Below are 22,489 nucleotides of genomic sequence, written 5' to 3'. Positions count from 1 at the left end.
ATTCAGTGATTTATGTGATTCGTAGTTAACATATTAACAATGTTATCCTGAGAGAGCAAACCACTCAAATTAATAAATTCGTCTGCCACTGGTGTCTGCATTAGTCAGTCACAGTGGGTAAATAACACTGACATTGTTAATGCAGTAATGTAACGAAATTGACAGCTGAGTTAAAAATGTTGTAAAATATGGAGTAAAATATGGAGACTTCCATGTGTATGTTTGCTTTGTAACAAACCTTAACAGCCATTTCTAAATTACACCTCTCTTTAAACATCTCTATTAGCAGAAAAAAACAGAGACAAGAGATAAACCATTTTAAAATACACATGAAAATATTTTTTATTAACCAGACAGAATAGTGAAGTCCACATAAATAACTGAGAAAAAGAAAGCCAGGTCTTCGTGAGTATAGTGATGTAGGAGCCATTGTGTAAAAGCTTTAGGCCCTTCTGTTCTTTGGGGAAACATACACAGTGACTGATATAAATGAGTTTATACCAGAAGTGCATTCTCTCACATGGAGTGCAGACTGTCCGTCTTTGTCAGGGTGATTTTGCCATCGCTGGAGAGGCAATCTGAATGAGGGAGACAGATATGCAGTTTTATGTTACACATCATGCAGAGCTTTCCCACAAGACTCTCTTAAACACTCCACGTAGTCATGTGCTCCAGACAGTCACTTGGATGATGTTTGAGGGGCTTCCAACAGGTTGCCCAGGACATTGCTGTTTGGCTGTACAGCACAGCACCTACATTTATCTGAAGCTAAATTTAACTGAAAGTTAAGTTTAGTTAACGGAATTACAACAAAAATGGAGAACTAAATATACACCCAGTGACCACTTTATTAGGTAGACCTGTACACCAGCTTATTAATGCAAATATTGTGGCTGCATAAAAACATGCAGGCATGGTCAGGTGGTTCAGCCGTTTTTCAGACCAAATGTCAGAATAGGGAAGAAATGTGATCTAAGTGACTTTGACCGTGGAATGATTGTTAGTGCCAGACAGGCTGGGTTGAGTATCTGAGATGTAGATGATCTCCAAGGATTTTCACAAAATAAGTCCAATAAATACCTAATAAAGTGCTCACTGAGTGTATATCTGTATACCTAAACATACCCTCATCTCCCCCCTCTGCTACCACCCCCTTTCACTCACCTTCAGGTCCAGAGGAAAGACGATGCGGGTCAGTCTTTAACTCTGATGTGAGGTTGTCCTCGCACCCAGCTGAAAGTACACACACACACACACACACACACACACACATACACACATGTTTACCATATATATCATATAAAAATTTAAGAACCTGTCATTCCACACTTTTGCGTTTTCAGTTCAATCCTCAAAGCTTCGACAAGGAGCTGAAAAACCTTTAGCCATTCATTACGATGGCCTTCAAAACCAGACAGAGTGGCCATTGCCTCTCTTCCCTCTATTCTCACCTTCACCACCAGCTATCTCTCCTCTCCAGCCATAATGTCAGGCAACATTTGAACCTGGCCTGACTTGCGTTTGTTCAATCTGAATCGGAATAGCAACTCAGGTCGGCGGTTGGCTGAGATTTTGGGTCAGTCCCTGATCCCCCTCTGCTCTATGTGGCCCCATACTGTACTTTGCGGGCTGCCATTGGCAGCAGCACTCCTGCCTCTCTTCCCCAGGCCCTATCCTCACCCTTCTCTCCCTCGCTCAGGCTCTCCTGGCTGGGCGTGGGGCTGGCCTCGGCCTCCCAGATGGCGGTGGGGCCCACCGGGCGGCAGTAGCGGTCTCGGGGCGAAGGGCGGTTGTCCCCGGGGCTGAAGGACTGCGAGACGCTCGCTCCTCTTCCTCTCCCCAGGCCCCAGCCGTGCCGTGAGCCCAGCTTGCGGCGCGCCGAGCGGAGGTTGGCCGCGCGGGGCTGGTCCTCCGAGTCCACGCTGGACGCTTTCCGCAGCGGGGAGGGAGACACCGGCGCACTGAGGGGGTCTGCAGAGGGGGAAATGACGTCACAGCACGGAGGACGGCAGGTTTAGTTTGTTGGTTAGTTAGTTACCGTTATTGTCCAAAGCGACTTACATTATGAGACTAAGCAGGGGCCGATCAATCCCCCCTGGAGCAATGGAGGGGGGCGGAAACTGGATTTGTGTAGAATTATTAGTGGTATTCATGGAAGGGTAGTGGAGAAACATTCAGCCTCTGGGTTTGGGGGTGTTGGTCTGGGAAGTATGACATGACCAGTATGTGCGGTATGCATGAATGGTGTAAATAAAGCGTATGGCACTCTCAGCCTAATGTACAGCCGGGGTGTGTATATGCTGTGCTCTCTCTTGCCTCTCTCACCATGTTGTGCGTTTAATGTTTGTCCGTCGCTGGCCTCAGCCAGGTTCTCTATGCTCCCGGCTGCGATGAATTGGGCTCTTCCCTCCCTCCCAGCGCGAGGCTTGATCAGCTTCTTCATCCGATCCGCTATCCAGTTGCTCTTCCTTCGGGGAGCAACAGAGCGAATAACGGGGAGAAAGAGGGAGACAGATTGTGGTGCAATCGCTGCTGACAATGTAAAAAAAAAAAAAAAGGCATAGAAACCGTACAATAGCAGCGAAGGGATATTGCAATTAAGCTGAATTTAGCTGTGGAATTGGTTTGGGCCAAGTGGGTTATATCCTGGTCTGAACTCTCCTGGTATTGTGTTAGAACACTGTATCCGTCTAGAGAACTGGACTACACTTGGTAGCTTGTTTTTTTAGTAATGAGACAATCTCAGGTTTAATTGGGGGTAAACATTTGTTCTGTTGCCCCTGTGGACCAGGGCTGGTGTTCTCTCAGGGTGAAGATTTCGGGGCGGGCGGGGCCAGGCGTTACGCTTACTTGGCTTTATTGGGCAGGGGAACACTGGGCTCCAGGACCCGATACTGATCCATTATCTTCTCCACCAGCTTCTGTTTCTCTCTGCGCAGCTCGTTCAGCTTGTCACTGGGGAGGGTGAGACAGGACGGGAATTGGAGAAAGTGCTTAATTTTCCAAAAGCAAATCTCCCATCTGCCTAACCTGTCCTTGGGCTTCATTCATTGCAGAGATTGTACACGTTTCCTCCTGAACTGTATATGGACATGTCCCGAGGTAATGAAAGTCACTTTTCCCCCGCAAATAGTCCAGTCTACCCGTTTATATACAACTGGAGAAATAACTGCAGGAAGACGCACAATTCTGTTTCTCCTTCTGCAGTCACCATCAGAACATTGTGTAGGATGGAGCCATTTTGAGAAAAATTATAATTGGATTTTTATAGCCTGCTACATTGTATATACAATTCAATTCTGTATGCCAACAAATAGAAATCATATTCATGTAGATGTACATATATTTCAGTAATAAATAGCATACAAATACGTTAGTTACGTAACACACAAGGCCATATGTGCCAGTTTTGTGTGGTTATGTGAAGAAGAAATGTTCTCCTATAAATAATGGGCAATGCCTTTCGATAAACACATGGATTGTTCATATACAATATTTGCCAACCACATAAATAAGAGTGTTCACAATGGCGTAAATAATTACTCCTGACCATATTTTCACAAAAGTGACCTCCAAGAATACAACCTAAAAATATGCAGAAATCATGTTCCAGCCTAGGGAGAAGAGTTGCTGGAGTACTGTATTTCAGTGTGGACCGATTATATAAATGCAATAAGAATTACATTACACAAATGTATTATAATTATTGGTAGAATATCCCTATATAAAACTAGGAGGATGATTCCACAGCGGCCTATTAAAGCTCCAGTTTATATACGCACTTACAGAATGGTGATGATGTATCACCTGGGCAGAGTCCTTCAGTGAACCATACCTCACATTTGCATACGCAAAACAACATGCATAACAGCATTTGAGTCTGGATGTACATTTTCATACTGTATGTGCACATATCATTTAAAACATTGCAGTATGTGCATGTTGTGGTCTCGGTTTATATTGAATTGTGTGTGTGGGATACGTACACACACTCTCTCCTGCAGAATATGGTAAGGTACAGTATAAGCAAATGTCAATATCAGTGTGCTGGGTTCTCACAGGAACTCTGTTTAGCAGAATATGACAGCAGATATTAATTAATCTCAGTATCAGTCTGGCTGTCTATGCTGTAGAATGAGGGACAGTAATTATTATACTGTAGCAATAGCAGCCTTAAGACTCGTCCATGCCGTGAACTATAGCAATAACGATGTGAGCATCCAAACGAAAATAGTAAATAGTCTGTAGATAGTCTCTCAGCGATGTCATCTGCCATTTTGATTGGCTGTCAGTTTTTCTAGCATTCATGCAGGTGGGGAAAGAAATGCAGTGAAAGTGGTCCTAATTGTATCGTTCTTCACTGTCATTGTCACAGTTGTGGTGTAGACCCCCACCATCCACTTGAGCTAGAAGGACTGTGTGTTTGTTAGAAGGAGATATTTGCTCACAGATACTCTCTCTGCTGCAGGTGGTGCTGGTCCCGGCTCTCCAGGCTGCGCTCCAGGAGGTCCCGGTTCTCCCGGGCCAGGATCTGGTTCTGCTCCACCAGGTGCCGCGTCTCCTCCTCCATGTTGCCCTTCAGCTGGGTCAGCAGCTGGCAGCAGGAGGGACAGAGTGAGAGGGGCAGAGTCAGAGGGGGCAGCCATGTGTGCAGGTAGGCACACATACATACACACACACACACACACACATGCAGTATGCACACACATACACGGAAAATACACACACACACATACAGTATGCACACACACACACACACACATACAGTATGCACACACATACACACACATACGACTTACAAGTGCATAGGTTCTTCCACAAGTTAAAGCATCACATCCACATAACTAGTAAAATACACATGAAGATGCACACACATAATGTACCGTATGCACACACAAATGCACACGCACCCACACTCACATACAGTGTGCACACACAGATACACACACACACACACACACACACACACACAGACACACACTCACATACAGTGTGCACACACAGATACACACACACACACACACACACACACACACAGACACACACATACTGTACAGTATGCACACACAGATACACATACACATACACAGGCAGACAGATAATACAACCCTCAACAGAATCCATCCATTTACAATGTCTGCCCAATAGAATATAGTCCGAACTTGCTTAAATGATACTTGGTTGTTCGCTACATCACTAACGGCTTCTAGTTTCTCAAACCGCCGTGTTCGTGGTTCTGGCCGGACCTGGTACTGGCTGGCGAGGCGGGCGTTGTTGAGGTCCAGGTGCTGGTTCTGTTCCCTCAGCGTGCTCAGCTCCCCCTCCAGTCGGGTGCGCTCCAGCTGAGCAGCACTCAGCTCCCCCCTCAGAACCGAGCCCTGGGCCAACAGCTCCGACTGCACCTGCATCGACTCCTTCTGCAGGGCGTGCAGTCTGCGGAGGACACAACCACGTTAATAGGAGTAATAGACACCCACAAGGATTATCAGTGCCGCACAAGGCCCATTTTTTGCTATAGTGAGTGTTCTTACACTTGTAAATACCGACGCAACATTATGGTTTGGGGCAAATATTTTAATAACTCAGGCCGAAACCCAGTAATGGAAAATGACATTGCATCACGGCAATTAAAAGCATATTCTCCTTCACATATGACTCATTCGCAGCTGTTTCATCCAAAAACGGCAGCAGACTGTAGAGTGCATTAAATAGCAAAAGGCACCTTTCCCTTTGTAGTGTAAAAACAGATGGAATGGGGGTGTTTATTACAAAAGTGATTTTCAACCGAAGGCCCATTCGTCACAAGGAATGCTAAGATACCCATCATGTCTTGTGAAAAACAGATAAATAAAACATGATTTTTTCAGCTAGGCACGAATGAATAGCACATATGAAATCATCACAAAACATCAACGGCGTGCACGGAATTATCCGGAAACATAGCACATTAAACCGTTACAAAACACGAATAGCGCATGTGAAATCATTACCAAGCGCCCAATCATATCGATTTAATAACTAAGAACTCCAGAGAATTGGTGTACATCTTATACTGTAGAGGCGTGATGTGGAACGCAGAGCAGAGCATTAAGGTAAAAGCAGGCTCTGCAGAAGGAATAGCACGAACGCGGTGACAGGTTTAAACGGCCGAAGATTGCAGGCGCGCTAATGACTGCTGAAGCGGGTGGTGGTGGCGGGAGACGGGCGAGCGCGATTATGTGCTCACTTGCCTGTCGTTCTCCTCACTCAGCCTCTGCAGCTCTCTCTCTCGCTCCGCGCGCGTCTGCGCCTCTCTCTCCATCCTCTCTCTCTCCGCCCGCACGGCCTCCTCGCCCTCCTCCATCTGAGCCCTGCGCTCCAGAAGCTCCTGATACCTGCCAGACGATAACGACACCGTGATTGCACTGCGATTAGTGTTTAGTGCACATTACCGGCGCTCCCGTTCCTGAAAAATATAAGGCAAAACACATAAACATAAAGAATATAAAGAAAATAAAAAGGTTCTATGGCAACAGGCCATTCAGCCCAAATTGGCTTGTCATTAAAAAAAAAAAAACATTCCGAAGAATGATCTCCATAAAACCACTATATAGTAAGCACGGATTTAGTATCTAATATTATTATGCCTGTAAGCATAGCTGTGCCTTATATCGGCGTTAGACTGCGTTTCTATGCAACAACACTATACTCGTTCTAATGAATGGATGGGCTCCTTCTGTAAGAGGAAGGTGCTGTACATGGTGTCATAAATAATATGTCCCCATAAGCACTGTTCTTCAGCTCATTCTGGCCATGTCAGAATCAGTGCACTTGCCTACTATTGAGTATAAAACTTGTATGCAACCTGTACAGTGCCATCCGTAAATATTTGGACAGGGGTACAATTTCTATTCTGTTGGCTCTGTACTCCAGCACATTGTATTTGAAATGGGAAAATGTATGGGGCACACAAGTGCACACTGTCAGCTGTAATTGTAGGGTATTTACCTCATCTATATTGGGTGCTCCATGAGGAATTACATCCATCTATACATAATTCACCCCATTTTATTGGACCAAAAGTAAATGCACAGTTGCTAAGGTGTATTCAATCACTTCTTTCGTGCAAGTACAAGAAAGGTTTCAGTATATAAACTGTCTAATTACTTTTGGTCCCCTGAAAGGTTTAGGAGGGGAGCGACTGTGTATAAAAATGGATGCAATTCCTTCACCTGATATGGATGTAAATACCCTTAAATTAAAGGTTACAGTCTGAATTTTAACCTCTCATGCATTGTCTACTTTCAAATCCAATGTGCTGGAGTACAGAGCCAAAAAAAGAGTATTGTCCACATACTTACGGACTGCACTGTATACTCAAGCGTAGCCAAGTGTGCTGATTTGGACATGGCCCGATTGCACAGAACACCGGGTGTAACAGCAATTACCTTCCCTCCAGCTCGCGGTTCTGTGCCTCCAGGTTCCGGGCGTGCGTTTTCAGCTGGCTGTATTTGGAGAGCAGGGCCTCGAGCTCGACCTCCTGCCTCTGCTGCAGAGCGCTCAGTCGCTCCTGGTCCCGGCGCAAGGCCTCGCCCCGCATCGTCACTTCCTCCCGGTCCCGCGACCACACCTTGGACTCCGCCTCCAGGGCCGCCGCCCGCGCCTCGCTCTCGCTGCAGCGGGCCCACACTGATGCATGCTGGGAGCTCAGGGAGGCCTGCTCTGTCTGTTGGGGACGGGAGGTCAGAACTGAGGGGTAGATTATCACTCTCAGGGGGATTATCTAAGGCTAAGAGACAAGCCACTGGCAAATATGGTCAGTGACATAATTATTGCAATTGCACGAATAATGTAAACATGCACACAGACACACATATATAGTACAGATTGGCATACTTCAGCCAGATACCATTGGATTCCATTCCTCTATGAACATTTATTTTTGACAAATCAAATCCAACTAAAAGGAAGAATATGAGCATATGAAATAATAACACAACATTTCTCAGCCTAAAGGAAATAAGAAATAAAAGTCCACCACTTACACATAGAAGAAGGTGTATAGCAGGATACCATAGAGGCACACACATCTGAGTGGACACGTGAATACAGGACTGACAGCAGGCACTCACACATACACACTCATGCACACACACACACACACATACACACACACTCCTGCACACATACACACACTCATGCACACACACACTCTCACACACACTCACACATACACACAGACTTCTGCACACACATACACATACACACACACTCCTGCACATTCACACATACACATACACACACACACACACACACACACTCACACATACACACAGACTCCTGCACACACACACATACACACACACACACACACACACCTGCAGCTTGGTGTTGAGAGTCTGCAGGCTGGCGCAGTTCTCCTGCAGGGCGTACGAGTGCCTGTGCAGGCTGTCCAGCTGCTCCTGCAGGTGCCCGTTGGCCGACTGCAGCTGGGACACCTGTGAGAGCCGAACCCCTTTCTCTGTCTGCAGGGCAGCGTTCTGAGGGAACACAGAAAACACACAAACCCAAAGAATATCACCAACACAAGACAAGTCTCAGCTGGCTGTGCAGTTACAAATCTCCAGTGATAAACACACCAAAAAACTTCAAAAGACACAATGGTAGATCAAAGGAATGAATACGTATGATAATCATGACAAACCTGCCTCTCCACTTCAATTAGCCTCTCACTCAGGGACTCCTTCCTGTCCGCACTGGGGTTTGAGGCCATGGGAAGGTTTCCACTGCCCCGGTGGGCACCATTGTTTTCAGTGGGCTCAATGTCATTGGTGGCCCTGAGTATGGATATGTCGTTCTCCTGGCTGACTGGTGCACTGGTCCTGCTGGGCTGAGAGTCCCTTTCTGCTTCCTGTGTGAGCAGCCGGCTGGCAGAGGGTTCGAGCTGGGCTGCGTGTTGACATGGGAGCCAGCCCGGGTCATTAGCTGGCCCTGTGCCCAGCCCTGCTCCGCTCCCACCGGCCCCCGCTGATGACATCAGAGGTGTGGCGCCGCCTGATTCGTTGAGCGCTTGGGCTGGGGGTTGGGAGGAGACCGTTTGCTTGGCCTTCAGCCTCTCAAGCTCCTGGCTCAGTCTTGCCACCTCATTGGCCCGTTCCTGGGACTGTATCTTCTCATTGGCTAACTCCTGTAGGAAAGGTGCACGTGCTTAACATCATGATGGCCCCAGAGACCTCCCCTCATGTGTCACTCTACAAACGCAGGTTACACTCGGACTGACACCCTTAAGCCACGCGCACATTAACGCTCACTGGTTGTGATGTCCTTCAATGGGTTACAATCAGCCTCCCAGAGGAAGATGATGTAATGAGGTTTATATTTATTACATCATCACCTGAGACCTATCAGGGAATAGGGGGGAGGTTTGGGTGGAGGATACACAATGCTCAATAGCAGGTGGACAGAAGTGAAAAGTGAAAAGGCTAATGTGAACATACCATTAGGCCAGTGGTAGGTACCATAGTGAATGGACTGTAGTGACTGATGTATTGAAGGGTATGTCAGAATCACCCTGACTCACTGCACAGTAATCACAACAGCAGAGTATCTCCTCCAATGATGAGAGCGGTCATACAGACCCCCACCCTTCAGTGTATGATGGAGCAAAAGCACTGGAAAATATTCTGCCTCCTCCAAAGATGTGCTTCGTGTCTAATGTTATTCCTTACCCACCATTCCACACTTCCTTGTTTATCCGTCTGACCCACTTCCCATCTGCTGTCAATCACCCACCAAACATTCTGCACACCCCCTTTTGCTGTACACACACTTCCACTGTGCAGACATGAACACACCCATCTTCAACTCTACGCACACACAACCACACACACACCCCTTCTTCTGCACACACAGCCCTTGCACTGGGCAGACACACACACTCCTTCCCCTGCGCACACACACAGACCTGTGTGAGCATGCTCAGTTGGGACTGGGCCTCCCTGTTCCAGGCGCTCAGCTGCCGCTCCTGCTCCCGCAGCTGGGCGCAGTCCTCCTGGAGCTGGGACAGCTCCTGACAGTTCTGCCTGTCAGGGCGAAGAAACACTCATTCAGCACACACTCACGCGGCGCGTCCGTAATAACGCATTAGCGGATGGATCTAACACAGCTGTGCGCAAGCAGGAAATTGCAATCGAGTGCAGATTACTTTTAAAAGCCTTTTAAAAGCCGCTACCGCTCTCACGTGTCGGGAGAGACATTTAATGTGCTCGCAAACGAGATGATAATGGACTGTACATTGTGTCTGAATGTGAGGAACAGGCACCGAGGTCGCTGGAGAACAGGGCCCTGTTTCATGATGACTGAGTTAGCTGGATAAGTGCAAGTGAAACCCGGAACCCTCCTACATCTGTAACATGGAAGAAGTGAAAATGAAAAAAAGTAAAAGGGGCTGTTCCACCTAACTCAGTACTCTTCCTTGTGAAATCTTGTGAAATACCCCCATGGCCACAAAGAACGATTGCGGAGTTATCCGGAGAATTGCACAACTGAGTAAAATCCAGAACAGATTTTTACCTCAGTCCATGCTCCAGTTTTGCGAGAGTTCCGGGTTTTACTCGTCTAACTCAGTAACCCTTTCAGCTTTGTGAGCCACCCCCCCCCCCCGGGGCCGTGGGGCCGTATACGGGACCTGCTCTCTGCCTCCAGGCTGCAGGCCCTCTGGTTGCTGTGCTCCAGGGCCGAGGCCGTGCTCTCCAGCTGCTGCCTGAGCCTGGCGGCGTCGCGCTCGCGCTGCCGCTGCTCCCTGCGCTGGCCGTCCAGCTGGCCCTGCAGCGCCTCCTTCTCCTGCTCCAGCCTGGCCGCCTCCAGCGCCGACTGGTCCCGCCCCCGCCCCAGGGCCTCCGCCTCCAGGCCCGCCTCCCCCAGCTCCGCCCCCAGCTCCTCCTCCCGTCGCCGCGACGACTCCAGGCTCCGCCCCAGCCGCTCCGCCTCGGCTTTCAGCGTCTGATTGGCCAGCTCCAGCTGGTCGCCCTGCGGGGAGAGGGATGGGGTTTAGGTGGCACACGAGGGAGCGAGGGCGTCTCTCAGGCAAACTAAGGCCTAGTGGCTAAGGTGCATGACTGGGACCCGGAAAGTTGGTGGTTCAAGTCCCTGTGTAGCCACGATAAGATCCACACAGCTGTTCGGCCCTTGAGTGAGGCCCTTAACCCCACATTATCCTCTGCCTAATCTAGTTTGTTATTTATCTGATGCTTTCATTCAAAACAACTTACAGTTGATTAGACTAAGCAGGGGGCAAATGGAGTTAAGGGCCTTGCTCAAGGGCCCAACAGATATGCGGATCTTATCGTGGCTACACTGGGGCTTGAACGGGTCTAATCAACTGTATGTCACTTCGGATAAAGGCATCAGCTGAATAATAAGGGGGACGGCGGTGCGTTCGCGGGTTTACCTTGCGCACGGCGGCCCGCAGCGTCTCGATGGTGCCGCGGAGGGCGTCCTTCTCCCGCTCCAGCTGCGTCCTCTCCCCCTGCAGCTGCGCGATCACCGCCCCCTCCAGCCTCTGCAGCTCCGCCTGGCTGCGCAGCCGAGCCAGGTCCTCCTCCATCTGCGCAGACTCCGCCTGCAGAGCCTGTGAGAGGGGGGCAGAGCGTGAGACTGCCGCAGCCCCACGCGCGGATACTGCAGGAGAGAGCGGAACTAATGGCCTTCATTTGCCACGCACAGGGGCGCCAAGGCGGAAAGCGCTGCCGCTTGTTCAAACAATCCGGGAGATTTTTCTCAAGCCGGGGCAACGTGCCTTGGAACTTTTTCTAAGGACCTGAAATTGATTATGTTAGTTTTGACTGAGAGCTTAATTAGATGAGCAAACGATTTACTGAATTCGTAGCAGAATTATCAGGTTTCAGGGAACTGCCGTACTGGAGACATTTACTGTAGACTTCGTGATCAGAAAACTGTGATGTGTTATGAGACTTTTCCACAAATCTGCAAATTCTCTTGGGAGCAGCCATCTCTTGGCTTCATAAATGTACTTAGATATATGATCGAGAATGGAACTGAATACGAACTCCACTATTTCATAGGAATTGCTCCACTTTTCACTTTAAACGTTGCACTTTTCACATCAGACTTTTCAGTTTAATCTGGCAAGCATATACTTTCTGTAGGAGTGTGGTGTGTGTATGTGGTAAAATTACACAATGGACTGACATTGTGTATGTTTTGGGGGGAATAGAGACAAGGTAGTTTTATAGAATTCCTAAACCATCATATTCCTGACCTGGATCAACCTAACAATTCAACATCTAATGCCTGATTCATGCTTGATCCGGCAGCCTCTGTATGGAGGGGTCATACGGTATTGCCCAGAGATTGCATATGGTACTGCCCAGAGACAATTTCTGATGGTTGCCTTCATAGTTCCAATTCCAGACTGCAGTGTGCACAACAGAGACAATGACATAGCTTAAAAAAAGGAAATCTAGGGTCGTACGGAATCTAGGGTCGTACGGAATCTCTCAGTTTTTGCTCCGTACGGACCCTCCGCCAGCACCCGAATTTCCGGAACCACCATACAGCCCCACCATACGGAGGCTGCCTGATCAAGCCCAAATCAGGCTTCGGTCACATACTGGGCTCCTGAGGCCCATAGCGTTCCCCTCTCGCACCCCTCTGTACCTCTATCTGTCTCCTGGCCTGGCCCAGGCTCTCGGCCGACCTCCGGAGCCCCGGGGCCTCGGCCTCCAGGACACCCAGCTTCTGCTCGGCCCTGGCGGCTCTGCGGCCCTCCTCCGCCAGTGTGGAGCGCAGCTCCTGGAGCAGGCCGGCCTGCCGGTCTCCCTCCTGCCTCAGCCTCCCCACCTCCTGCAGGGCCTGCTCCAGTTGGGGGGCCAGCGTACAGGTGTCCGGCTCCCGGTGGGCCTTTTCCGGATCTTTCCCGCCGTCTTTGCACACCTCGGCCTCCTTTTCCTCCTCGCCCTCCGTCTTCTGCCTCTCTCTCAGTTTCTGCCCCCCCGGCTCCACGCCCAGTTCTCCGCCTTCTCTCGTCCTCAGCGCTTCCTCCGTTCTTCTTTTTCCATCTACCTCTTCCTTCTCTTTCAGCGTTTCTCTTTCTCTGCGCATCTCTTTCTCTCCTTCGCCATCCTCCCTCTCGGGCTCTTCCTCTTTTATCTCTTTGTCGTTTCGCGTCATCTTTAACTCGTCCTCTCTCTCCTTGAGGTTGAGTATCTCCTCGCCCTCTCCTTCTTCTCTCTTTGTTCCAATCGGAGTCATCCCACTCTTCTTCTCCTTTTCCTTTCTCTGCCCTCCTTTTTCCTTCGCCTCCCTCCCTCCCTCTCCCTCCTCTCTCCGGGTCTCCCCATCGCTCCTCTCTTCCTTTGATGAAGCCTCCTCTCCTTTCTCATCCTGCGGTTGTTTCTTACTGAGTAATTCCAGGCATCTTTGCAGTCTGGAGTTTTCATTCTTCAGGTTCTGGAGCTGGCAGAGGAAAAAAAAAAGAGGCAGGGAGGAGAGATATTATTGGAAGATATTAACTGTGCGACTCGTGAACAACCTGCCCTTTGCACTCACTCCTCTTGGGAAACTGACAGGACGTGTCAAACTCTTTATGAGAGCGCTGAAAGGCCTGAAGACGTCAGTGACAAGCGTTTTGTCACTGCTTGTTCACAGGACTCTTAATGGAAAATGCAGCCTTTCATTCCATTAAGTGTCCTCGGCCCACACCGTGTTCCCCATAATAGCTCCATGGTCCCTGTCTGGCTCTGTGCCTGTCCCTCTATTTCACCTCCGTCAGTGCGCTCTGCCGCTCCGCCTCCAGACCCGTCCGTGTGTCTGTCTGCCTCTGCAGCTCCTCTCTCAGCTTCTCCCTCTCCTCCAGCACTCCACACTGCATAACAAAAAAACAATTCCGGGACGCAGGGAATCCCTCCATTTTTTGCTCTGTTCGGACCCTTCAAATACACGTAACATGCAGTACAAACACACAACATACAGTACAAGAACACACGACATACAGTACAAGAACACACGACATACAAACATACACATAATATACAAACACACAAGTAACATACGAACACACACGTAACATACAGTACAAACACACACGACATACAAACATACACATAATGTACAAACACACGTAACATACAGTACAAACATACACACAAATACAAATACAAAATACATACAAATAACATACAAACATACGTAACATACACTAAAAACGCAGACATTAACATACAAACACACACATAACATACAAACACATGTAACATACAGTAAGAACAAGCGTGTCGATTAGCCAGCAGTACTGATACACACAAAGGTGGCTTCTGAATTGCTCTGGCATATTCAATGTTCTGCTCTATTATTTTGTTTTAAAGTTCTTTCAGAAGAAACCGAAAAAGGACTTTCTGTACATTTATAGCTGTTATTGTAGGAACCCTATCATTACCATACAGCACTCAAGGCCTTTCTGCCTGAGCATCACCTACTCTTAAGGCACAGAGGGACGTCTCTCCCAACAATGTAATTTAGTAAAGAACGCTATTTAGAGGTGAATTTAATACTTAACCACTTGCATAAGCGGTTAATAGAAGCTGGGAACGCTGGGTTAATGTAATAGCACCCAGAATAGTATCCATTTGTCAGCATTTGAAGACTGAGTGGCTGAAAGCCAATTGTTCGTGCCCTATTTCTTTCTTGTTATTTTTTTCTCCCTGCAGAACTCTTGACAGCTTCACCAAATTTCATGCAGATTTTATTTGCACACTACAATTACTTAGTCTGTAGGTGAGGATAAAATTCATTTTATCAAAGATCATCCCAAAACATTATATTTTTCAATAACTTCTCAGCATGCTTATCATTTCAAATTGGAAACATTTATGAAACATGAATTGTTTATGAGCAGAAACTGCTTTGTCAAGGGTCTAGGTCTAGCCATGGCCTGATATGGCAAATGATATAATAATATGACTTGTGCATAAACATTGATCAGCATTCACTCCTTCATCAAATATTTGCGACATTTCTCAACTGTTGTCTCTAGAGGTACTCTTGCCCATAGCTTAGATTCACTAGTCATCCATCCATCCATTCTCTAACCCGCTTATTCCTGGTCAGGGTCACAGGGGGGATACACCCCAGCATGTATTGGGCGAGGGGCAGGAATAAACCCTAGACAGGTTGTGTTATGTGTCCTTGGTGGAAAATGAGTGCATTTCAGCCTGTACCAGATCCAGCTGTGTGGGGCCAGGCCCGTCTGTGCAGGCCTCCCTCTCCGCCTGCAGCTGCTCCAGCCGTCTGCGCAGCTCTGCGTTCTCATTCTCTGCCCCAAGCAGTCTCCATGACGATGCCTCACTGACCTCAACACTCAGCGGCTTCAGGTCTGAGAGAGAGAGAGAGAGAGAGAGATAGAGTGTGTGTGTGAGGGTGAGAGAGCGAGAGTGTGTGAGAGTGAGAGAGAGCAAGAGAGGGAGAGAGAGAGCAAGAGAGAGACAGTGTGTGTGTGAGAGTGTGTGTGTGTGAGAGAGAGAGAGAGAGAGTAATGAATAATGTACAGGCTCGTACACTCAGGGAGCAATAGTGACACCTACAGTCCCAAACAAAATACCCCGTCACTGAGACAGAGGGTCAGATGGAAAACAGACCTCTCAGGTCCAAGCTCAGCTGAGTTCCAGGGCTCAGCTCATCTTCAGAATCCACGCCAAAATGGTGAAGGTTTCGCGCCCCGCCGTGGCTGTCCTTTAACTCGGCCTCCAGACTCATGTTCTCCTCCAGAAGCTCATCCACCCGCTGCCTCTCTGTGTCGCGCTCCTGCGGCAACACTCTCACACTTACACACTCGCCAGGAAGCACCCTGCAGCACTCAGAGCTCACCCACACATTTCAAACTCAACGCACGGCCGCAGTGGCCGGCGTTCCTGCGGGCGGTTTGAGTGCAGCTGTGCACATTTCTGTGTACACAGACGGAATTTGTGTGAAATCTCTCACTGTTAACACTGCGTATGTATCTGGCAGACCTGGGTCAAATACCTAATTGTTTTGGATTCAAATACATTTTTATGCTTTGCTAAGCTTGGCTGGTGTATTGGATCCTATAAAATACTCTCAAAAAGTGCAAACCCCACCTTCTGGTGCTCTGGGTTGGCTCAGCAGAGCATTTGAATCCAAAACAATTACGTATTTGACCCGGGTCTGGTATCTGGCACGTTGTCCCCCACAAACTTGCGGTGATTAATCGGCTGTCCCTCTGAGCAGACACGCACCCCCTCCAGGTCGATGACTCTCTGTCGGAGCAGCAGGTTGTCCCTCTCCAGCTCCCTCAGGCTGGAGCAGCGGGCCCGCACCTCCCCCAGCTGCTCTTCCAGCAGGGCGCGCGTCTCCTGGAGCGTGGCGCAGTACTGCTGCTGCTCCTGCAGGGGGCGCCAGAGGGAGGCAGCGGTCAGAACACTGTATAACCACTCGGCACATTATGACACAGCTCAGTCTGTTGCCTTCACATGGAAGTCCATGGAGTTGCACCCTAATAATACCTTGCATGAAGTCTGCCACTGTTTTAACATCACATAACATAGCACACTGACGAACAGGCCATTCAGCCCAACAATACTTGCCATTTTCCTACCATTAGAGTTTACCTAAACACAAAATATAAAATTGTATCTAGCACCGTATCAAGCCTGGTTTTGAAAGCCCTCAGCCTTCCTGCCTCCACAACATGACCTGGTAAGCTAAAAAATACTTCCTAATGTCTGTGAGGAATTAATATTTTGTTAACTTCTACTTGTGCACCCTCTTTCTGCTAACAGAACTTGTGCCCTGGTTAATTCTCCAAACCCAATCGTAAATTGAAGGTGTTACATCTGGACATTGGTGAAGATAGCTGAAGCAGCTCCGCTGTTATGATGCTCCCCTGCCCCTGGTCATGGTGTTCCACTGGCCCTGGTCATACTCCCCTGCCCCTGCTCATGGTGTTCCACTGCCCCTGGTCATACTCCCCTGCCCCTGCTCATGGTGTTCCACTGCCCCTGGTCATACTCCCCTGCCCCTGCTCATGGTGTTCCACTGGCCCTGGTCATACTCCCCTGCCCCTGGTCATGGTGTTCCACTGCCCCTGGTCATACTCCCCTGCCCCTGCTCATGGTGTTCCACTGCCCCTGGTCATACTCCCCTGCACCTTCTCATGGTATTCCACTGCCCCTGGTCATACTCCCCTGCCCCTGGTCATGGTGTTCCACTGGCCCTGGTCATACTCCCTTGCCCCTGCTCATGGTATTCCACTGCCCCATGTCACTCCCCTGCCCCTGGTCATAGTGTTCCACTGCCCCTGGTCATACTCCCCTGCCCCTGCTCATGGTATTCCACTGCCCCTGGTCATACTCCCCTGCCCCTGCTCATGGTGCTGCCCTGCCCCTGGTCATACTCCCCTGCCCCTGCTCATGGTATTCCACTGCCCCTGGTCATACTCCCCTGCCCCTGCTCATGGTGTTCCACTGCCCCTGGTCATACTCCACTGCCCCTGCTCATGGGATTCCACTGCCCCTGGTCATACTCCCCTGCCCCTGCTCATGGTGCTGCCCTGCCCCATGTCATACTCCCCTGCCCCCCGTACCTGCAGCTGCGTGCGGTACAGGTCCAGGCTGCGCAGACGGTGGGCGCAGCTCTGCAGCTCTGACTGCAGCCGGTCGGCCTTGGCCGCGCGCTCGCGCAGACAGTCCAGCTCGTCTCGGAGGGTCCTCGCCGCCCGCGCCTCGCCTTGCAGGGTGCGGTTCTGACCACAGCACAGTCCAGTCAGCTCATCCACTCAGTACGTGTGCAGTGTGTGTGTGTGTGTGTGTGTGTGTGTGTGTGGGGGGGGGGGGTACATTTGTCCAAGCTCTGACCATTTGGGTTTTGTTCCCAGAGCAGAAAGATTTGGTGCGATCTCACCTCCTGACGAAGTTTCCTGAGCTCCCCCTCCATGGCTTGCACTTCCTGTTTGTAGTCCAGTAACTGATCTCCCCTTTCCTCCCTGCAATGGTCAGTGAATGATGATGCTCAACAACTGCATGTTTGTCTATACACGTACGCGTATATATACTGCACATGAAACAAACCTGTTTACTCTACCTTGACCGTACTCTGACTGCATGTATTGTAGGTTTATTGCTATGCTAACACTAAGCTGTTAAACCATTTGCTACTTAACTCGCTGTATTCTCACAGTTTCCCTCTTGCTCCCGCTATAGCGCTTAACTTTATGATGTTGGTTTTTGTACAGTATGTAATACTGCTATCAGATGTGACAGTGATTTGTTAAATGCTAAGAAGGACAGTTTGCTTTCTGCAGGGTTTTTTTCTATATTATTTCAATTTCAGTGTATTATTTGATGGGGCCAGGCAGTTTTTTTGCGCTGAAGGGTAGTTTAGACATTTACAGAAGTTTCTGACAACCTGCTGGCTTTACAATGGTTTTTATACCGAGGCACTTGGGGGTTGGTAGCCTACAGAAAGAAAACACACTTCAAGTAACTCCAAAGCAGCATGTATACCACTGTGATGTTTCCGGAGGCTGTACATACGAACAGTCTATTTTTACAGTGTTTATTCGCAATGATAAAGCAGCTCACACGGTGGCATTACGCCTCCAGAGATTCCGAGTGTGAACATTACCCAATTATTCTACAAAAACAAATATGTTTCATTTTATTTTGGGGTGCAAGCTATTTCCTACGGTGCGTGTAGTCTCAGGCCACTGCGTTCACAGAAGCTGTGCTACAGCTCCCTATGTCGGCGTGGTGCCTTGGGAACGAGGAGCCCAAGCTGCTTCAGAACCGAGGCCTAGCATGAAACAAAAAACTGAAATTTTGTATGTTTATGATTTTGTGGAACAATTTCTGGAGACATAACATCGCTGTCCACATTGCATTGCTTTGTTACCTGGGGTGTATTTTCTTTCTATAAACCACAAAGCCCTGAAAGCCCTCTATACCAACCGCTGTGAAACTGGCAGGTTGTCAGAGACTTATGTAAATATGTCAAATCTCCTTCATAGTATAAAAACTCCCAGGACCAATGAAAAACATACACTGAACCTGGAATAAAAACAAACTGAAAAAACTCAAAAAGGAAATTATGCCTATGACTGTAATATAAACGCACACAATAGAAGAAGGTCTCTTACAATCCCAGGTTAAGACATTCAGAAACAAATGCTAATGCATGTCACCTTGTTGTTAATCATTAATTAATGCTGTACAAATACATTACTTGCAATGTAACTGTTAACTACTATCAAATGTATTAGTTACATGAATATGTATACATTAGCAAACCATGGGATGAACTTATAATTAGTTAACCATTAACCAATAACTATAACCGTTTTCTTCATTGCAATATGAATTGCCATTATCTACTGTAGTTGTTAACACAAATTAATAATGTACAAATACACTAACAAAATTGTGCAGACTAACTTCTCAGTAGCTAGTTAGTTAGCAAATATACATTAGTTAATACCAATTAAGGTAACATTATTATATAAGTGTACATAAGTGCTCTCGTCTCCTAAATGCTAATACAGTGTCCACCCTGTCCCATACTCCACCCCTGCTCTCCTAAATGCTAATACAGTGTCCGCCCGGTCGCGTACTCCACCCCTGCTCTCCTAAATGCTAATACAGTGTCCGCCCTGTCCCATACTCCACCCCTGCTCTCCTAAATGCTAATACAGTGTCCGCCCTGTCCCATACTCCACCCCTGCTCTCCTAAATGCTAATACAGTGTCCGCCCTGTCCCATACTCCACCCCTGCTCTCCTAAATGCTAATACAGTGTCCGCCCTGTCCCGTACTCCACCCCTGCTTTCCTAAATGCTAATACAGTGTCCGCCCTGTCCCATACTCCACCCCTGCTCTCCTAAATGCTAATACAGTGTCCGCCCTGTCCCGTACTCCACCCCTGCTCTCCTAAATGCTAATACAGTGTCCGCCCTGTCCCATACTCCACCCCTGCTCTCCTAAATGCTAATACAGTGTCCGCCCTGTCCCATACTCCACCCCCGGCTCTTACAGCTCCTGTCTGATCCTCCGCAGCTTGGCGCGACTGTCGGCCAGCTGCACCGTCAGGCCCTGCGGAGTGTCCTGGTAGCTGCTCGGCGACGGGGCCCTCTCCACCAAATCCTGCTGCTGATACAGCTCTGCTATCCTCTGGGGAACAAATGGCGGCGTAAACGTAAGGGAGGGGAGGGGTGCACGGCGCGACCGCGGGGATGCCAAGAATGTTCCGTTCAGGCTCCCTTTGTGCCTCAAAGCAGCACATAGATGCGCAGGAAATAGTGAGAGTCACACCGTGCACTCAGCGCCGTGGACTGCAGAGTTATGAACAGGGCTGAGGGAAGCAGCTATTGGTAAGTGATGGAAGGCGTGTGTCAGTGTGCTGCAGCAGTGTTTGAGAGTCTATTAAGGCTTATAGAGAGGAGGTATCACGGCAGTGCTAAAAATGGGTCGCCCTCCCACCTCCAGGTGTGAGTCCCTCTGGAACAGCAGGGCCTGGATGTGCTGCGCCATGGTGTTGAAAAGCCCCTGCAGCTCGGCCCGCTCCACTGCGCACAGCTCCCCCCACTGGCGGGGCAGCACATTGCTGGGGTCCTGCGTGACCTGGGGGAAGGTTGAAAGGAGAAGGCTCTTTGGGTCATTTACCCACGGTTATAACATGAAGCTGTGAGCGCGGTGCCTGCCACTTCACTCAGCACACGGTAACTGCTTAGCTCATAATACTATTTCAATTGTGTGACAGAAAACTAGAAAACAAGTCTCATCAAATGTTGCATTATCCATTCTCCAACAAGACAATACTCCAGGTACTTTTAGATTTTAGGTATTTTTTTAGGTAATTTTTTAGGTAATGTTAGGATTGCAGTGGTGTCAAACATTTCACTAGCAAGGGAAGTTTTAGCTCAGGAACTTCTGGGGCGCAGTACCTACCTCCTGAATACAGGTGGCGATAGCAGCTTGAGTCTCGATGTCAAGAGACTGTATTTGCTGTATGAACTCCTCTTTCCTCTCGCACTACAGCAGATTGATGATTTACAAAAAAAGAAGCACACAATGCATCTCAGTCATACAGTCATTGTTGATATAACAGTATATCTATTAGCACATATGTGTGTGATAACAGCATATAATTAATGAGTGATCGTGCTGTCAGTGGAAGATATGCTATCACCTGTACGGCACAGCCAAGCAACAACAACAGCAGGCTCCTGAGCTCCTCCACAGCTGCCTCTGTCAATACAGACACGCACACAGTTTGCCAATGACACTGACTAAAATCACAGATGCTGAACTGTCTTCAAGCAGCACCTCTCCCCGTCCCTCCCTACCTCCCTGTGAACCTTAATTGTTGTCTTTCTGTGATTAACTTTTCTGTGTATTGGTATTTTTAGTTTGGCTAGGTAAGCAGTGTTCGGCTAGTTAAATTTGGTCACTTTTGCTTTGTTGTTTGTTTGTTTGTTTGTTTATTTGTTTGTTTAAAAAAAATAAAAGATAAAAATTAATATAGGCCCTGGTCCTTATCTTTGTTGTACAGATAGCAGTTGAAATTGTACTTCCCTCTAGGGTCTTTCAGCGAACTTATCCCTGGTTATGGGTATGCACTTTGTTGTACGTCGCTGTGGATAAGAGCGTCTGCCAAATGCCATTAATGTAATGTAATGAACTGAAATCAAACAGGCAGTTGATGTTGCACACAGACATACAGACCCAAGTTTGGGTAGAGAGGCAGAAACAATGTTACACTGGTAGCATGGGATGAATTTGCATGGCATGTGATACATTATGGGCCAGCTCGACAGACAAAGATTAAGCTTAGTCCTGGACTAAACTGAGAGAGTCCATCCATCCATCCATTATCTGAACCCGCTTATCCTGAACAGGGTCGCAGGGGGGCTGGAGCCTATCCCAGCATACATTGGGCGAAAGGCAGGAATACACCCTGGACAGGTCACCAGTCCATCACAGGGCACATACACCATTCACTCACACACTCATACCTACGGCCAATTTAGACTCTCCAATCAGCCTAACATGCATGTCTTTGGACTGTGGGAGGAAACCGGAGTACCCGGAGGAAACCCACGCAGACACGGGGGGAACATGCAAACTCTGCACAGAGAGGCCCCGGCCGACGGGGATTCGAACCCAGGACCTCCTTGCTGTGAGGCGGCAGTGCTACCCACTGCACCATCCGTGCCGCCAACTGAGAGAGTCTCCATTCAAAATATAATTTGGTCTCGGAATAGGCTTGAGCTGTGTCTGCGAAACTGGCCCGGCGGGGTTGGCAGCTACTGGCTAGGGTGGCTCTGACATGAAGAATATTATGAGTGCAGATACTCACAGTAAAGTCATTTAAAGTAATTAAACAGACAGTAAGGCTAACTGAGTAAAGATAGCAAATGCTAATTCACACAGTGTATCCGTAAGTTAAAGATTGTTAGCAAAGCAAGAGACTAAATAACAGGATAC

At 48.4% G+C, this 22,489-nt stretch overlaps 1 protein-coding gene across 3 annotated transcripts in view; it reads right to left on the bottom strand.

Moving 5' to 3' along the window:
* Positions 1-316: 316 nt before the first annotated feature.
* Positions 317-22,489, bottom strand: part of ccdc88b (coiled-coil domain containing 88B) — a 28,899-nt gene continuing 6,726 nt past the window's right edge. Inside the window, exons 5-29 of one of the 3 annotated variants that reach the window (XM_061235655.1) lie at positions 21,192-21,250; positions 20,951-21,034; positions 20,483-20,623; positions 20,037-20,173; positions 17,914-17,995; positions 17,597-17,755; positions 16,251-16,397; positions 15,633-15,798; positions 15,216-15,370; positions 13,763-13,864; positions 12,658-13,455; positions 11,429-11,608; positions 10,667-11,007; positions 9,944-10,061; positions 8,684-9,166; positions 8,358-8,519; positions 7,428-7,705; positions 6,231-6,374; positions 5,247-5,433; positions 4,449-4,594; positions 2,851-2,955; positions 2,326-2,468; positions 1,681-1,971; positions 1,165-1,233; positions 317-578 (exon numbers count right to left, since the gene is read on the bottom strand). In XM_061235655.1, the coding sequence (XP_061091639.1) occupies positions 517-578; positions 1,165-1,233; positions 1,681-1,971; positions 2,326-2,468; positions 2,851-2,955; positions 4,449-4,594; positions 5,247-5,433; positions 6,231-6,374; positions 7,428-7,705; positions 8,358-8,519; positions 8,684-9,166; positions 9,944-10,061; positions 10,667-11,007; positions 11,429-11,608; positions 12,658-13,455; positions 13,763-13,864; positions 15,216-15,370; positions 15,633-15,798; positions 16,251-16,397; positions 17,597-17,755; positions 17,914-17,995; positions 20,037-20,173; positions 20,483-20,623; positions 20,951-21,034; positions 21,192-21,250 (4,739 nt within the window). In that variant the 3' untranslated portion in view covers positions 317-516. Of the gene's footprint in view, positions 579-1,164; positions 1,234-1,680; positions 1,972-2,325; positions 2,469-2,850; positions 2,956-4,448; positions 4,595-5,246; positions 5,434-6,230; positions 6,375-7,427; positions 7,706-8,357; positions 8,520-8,683; positions 9,167-9,943; positions 10,062-10,666; positions 11,008-11,428; positions 11,609-12,657; positions 13,456-13,762; positions 13,865-15,215; positions 15,371-15,632; positions 15,799-16,250; positions 16,398-17,596; positions 17,756-17,913; positions 17,996-20,036; positions 20,174-20,482; positions 20,624-20,950; positions 21,035-21,191; positions 21,684-22,489 lie in introns of all 3 variants that reach the window. The other 2 variants (XM_061235656.1, XM_061235657.1) reach the window with 2 other exon arrangements.

This window comes from Conger conger, chromosome 3 (assembly GCF_963514075.1).
Source record: "Conger conger chromosome 3, fConCon1.1, whole genome shotgun sequence".
Lineage (NCBI taxonomy): Eukaryota > Metazoa > Chordata > Actinopteri > Anguilliformes > Congridae > Conger > Conger conger.
This window is presented reverse-complemented; position numbering and strand designations above follow the sequence as displayed.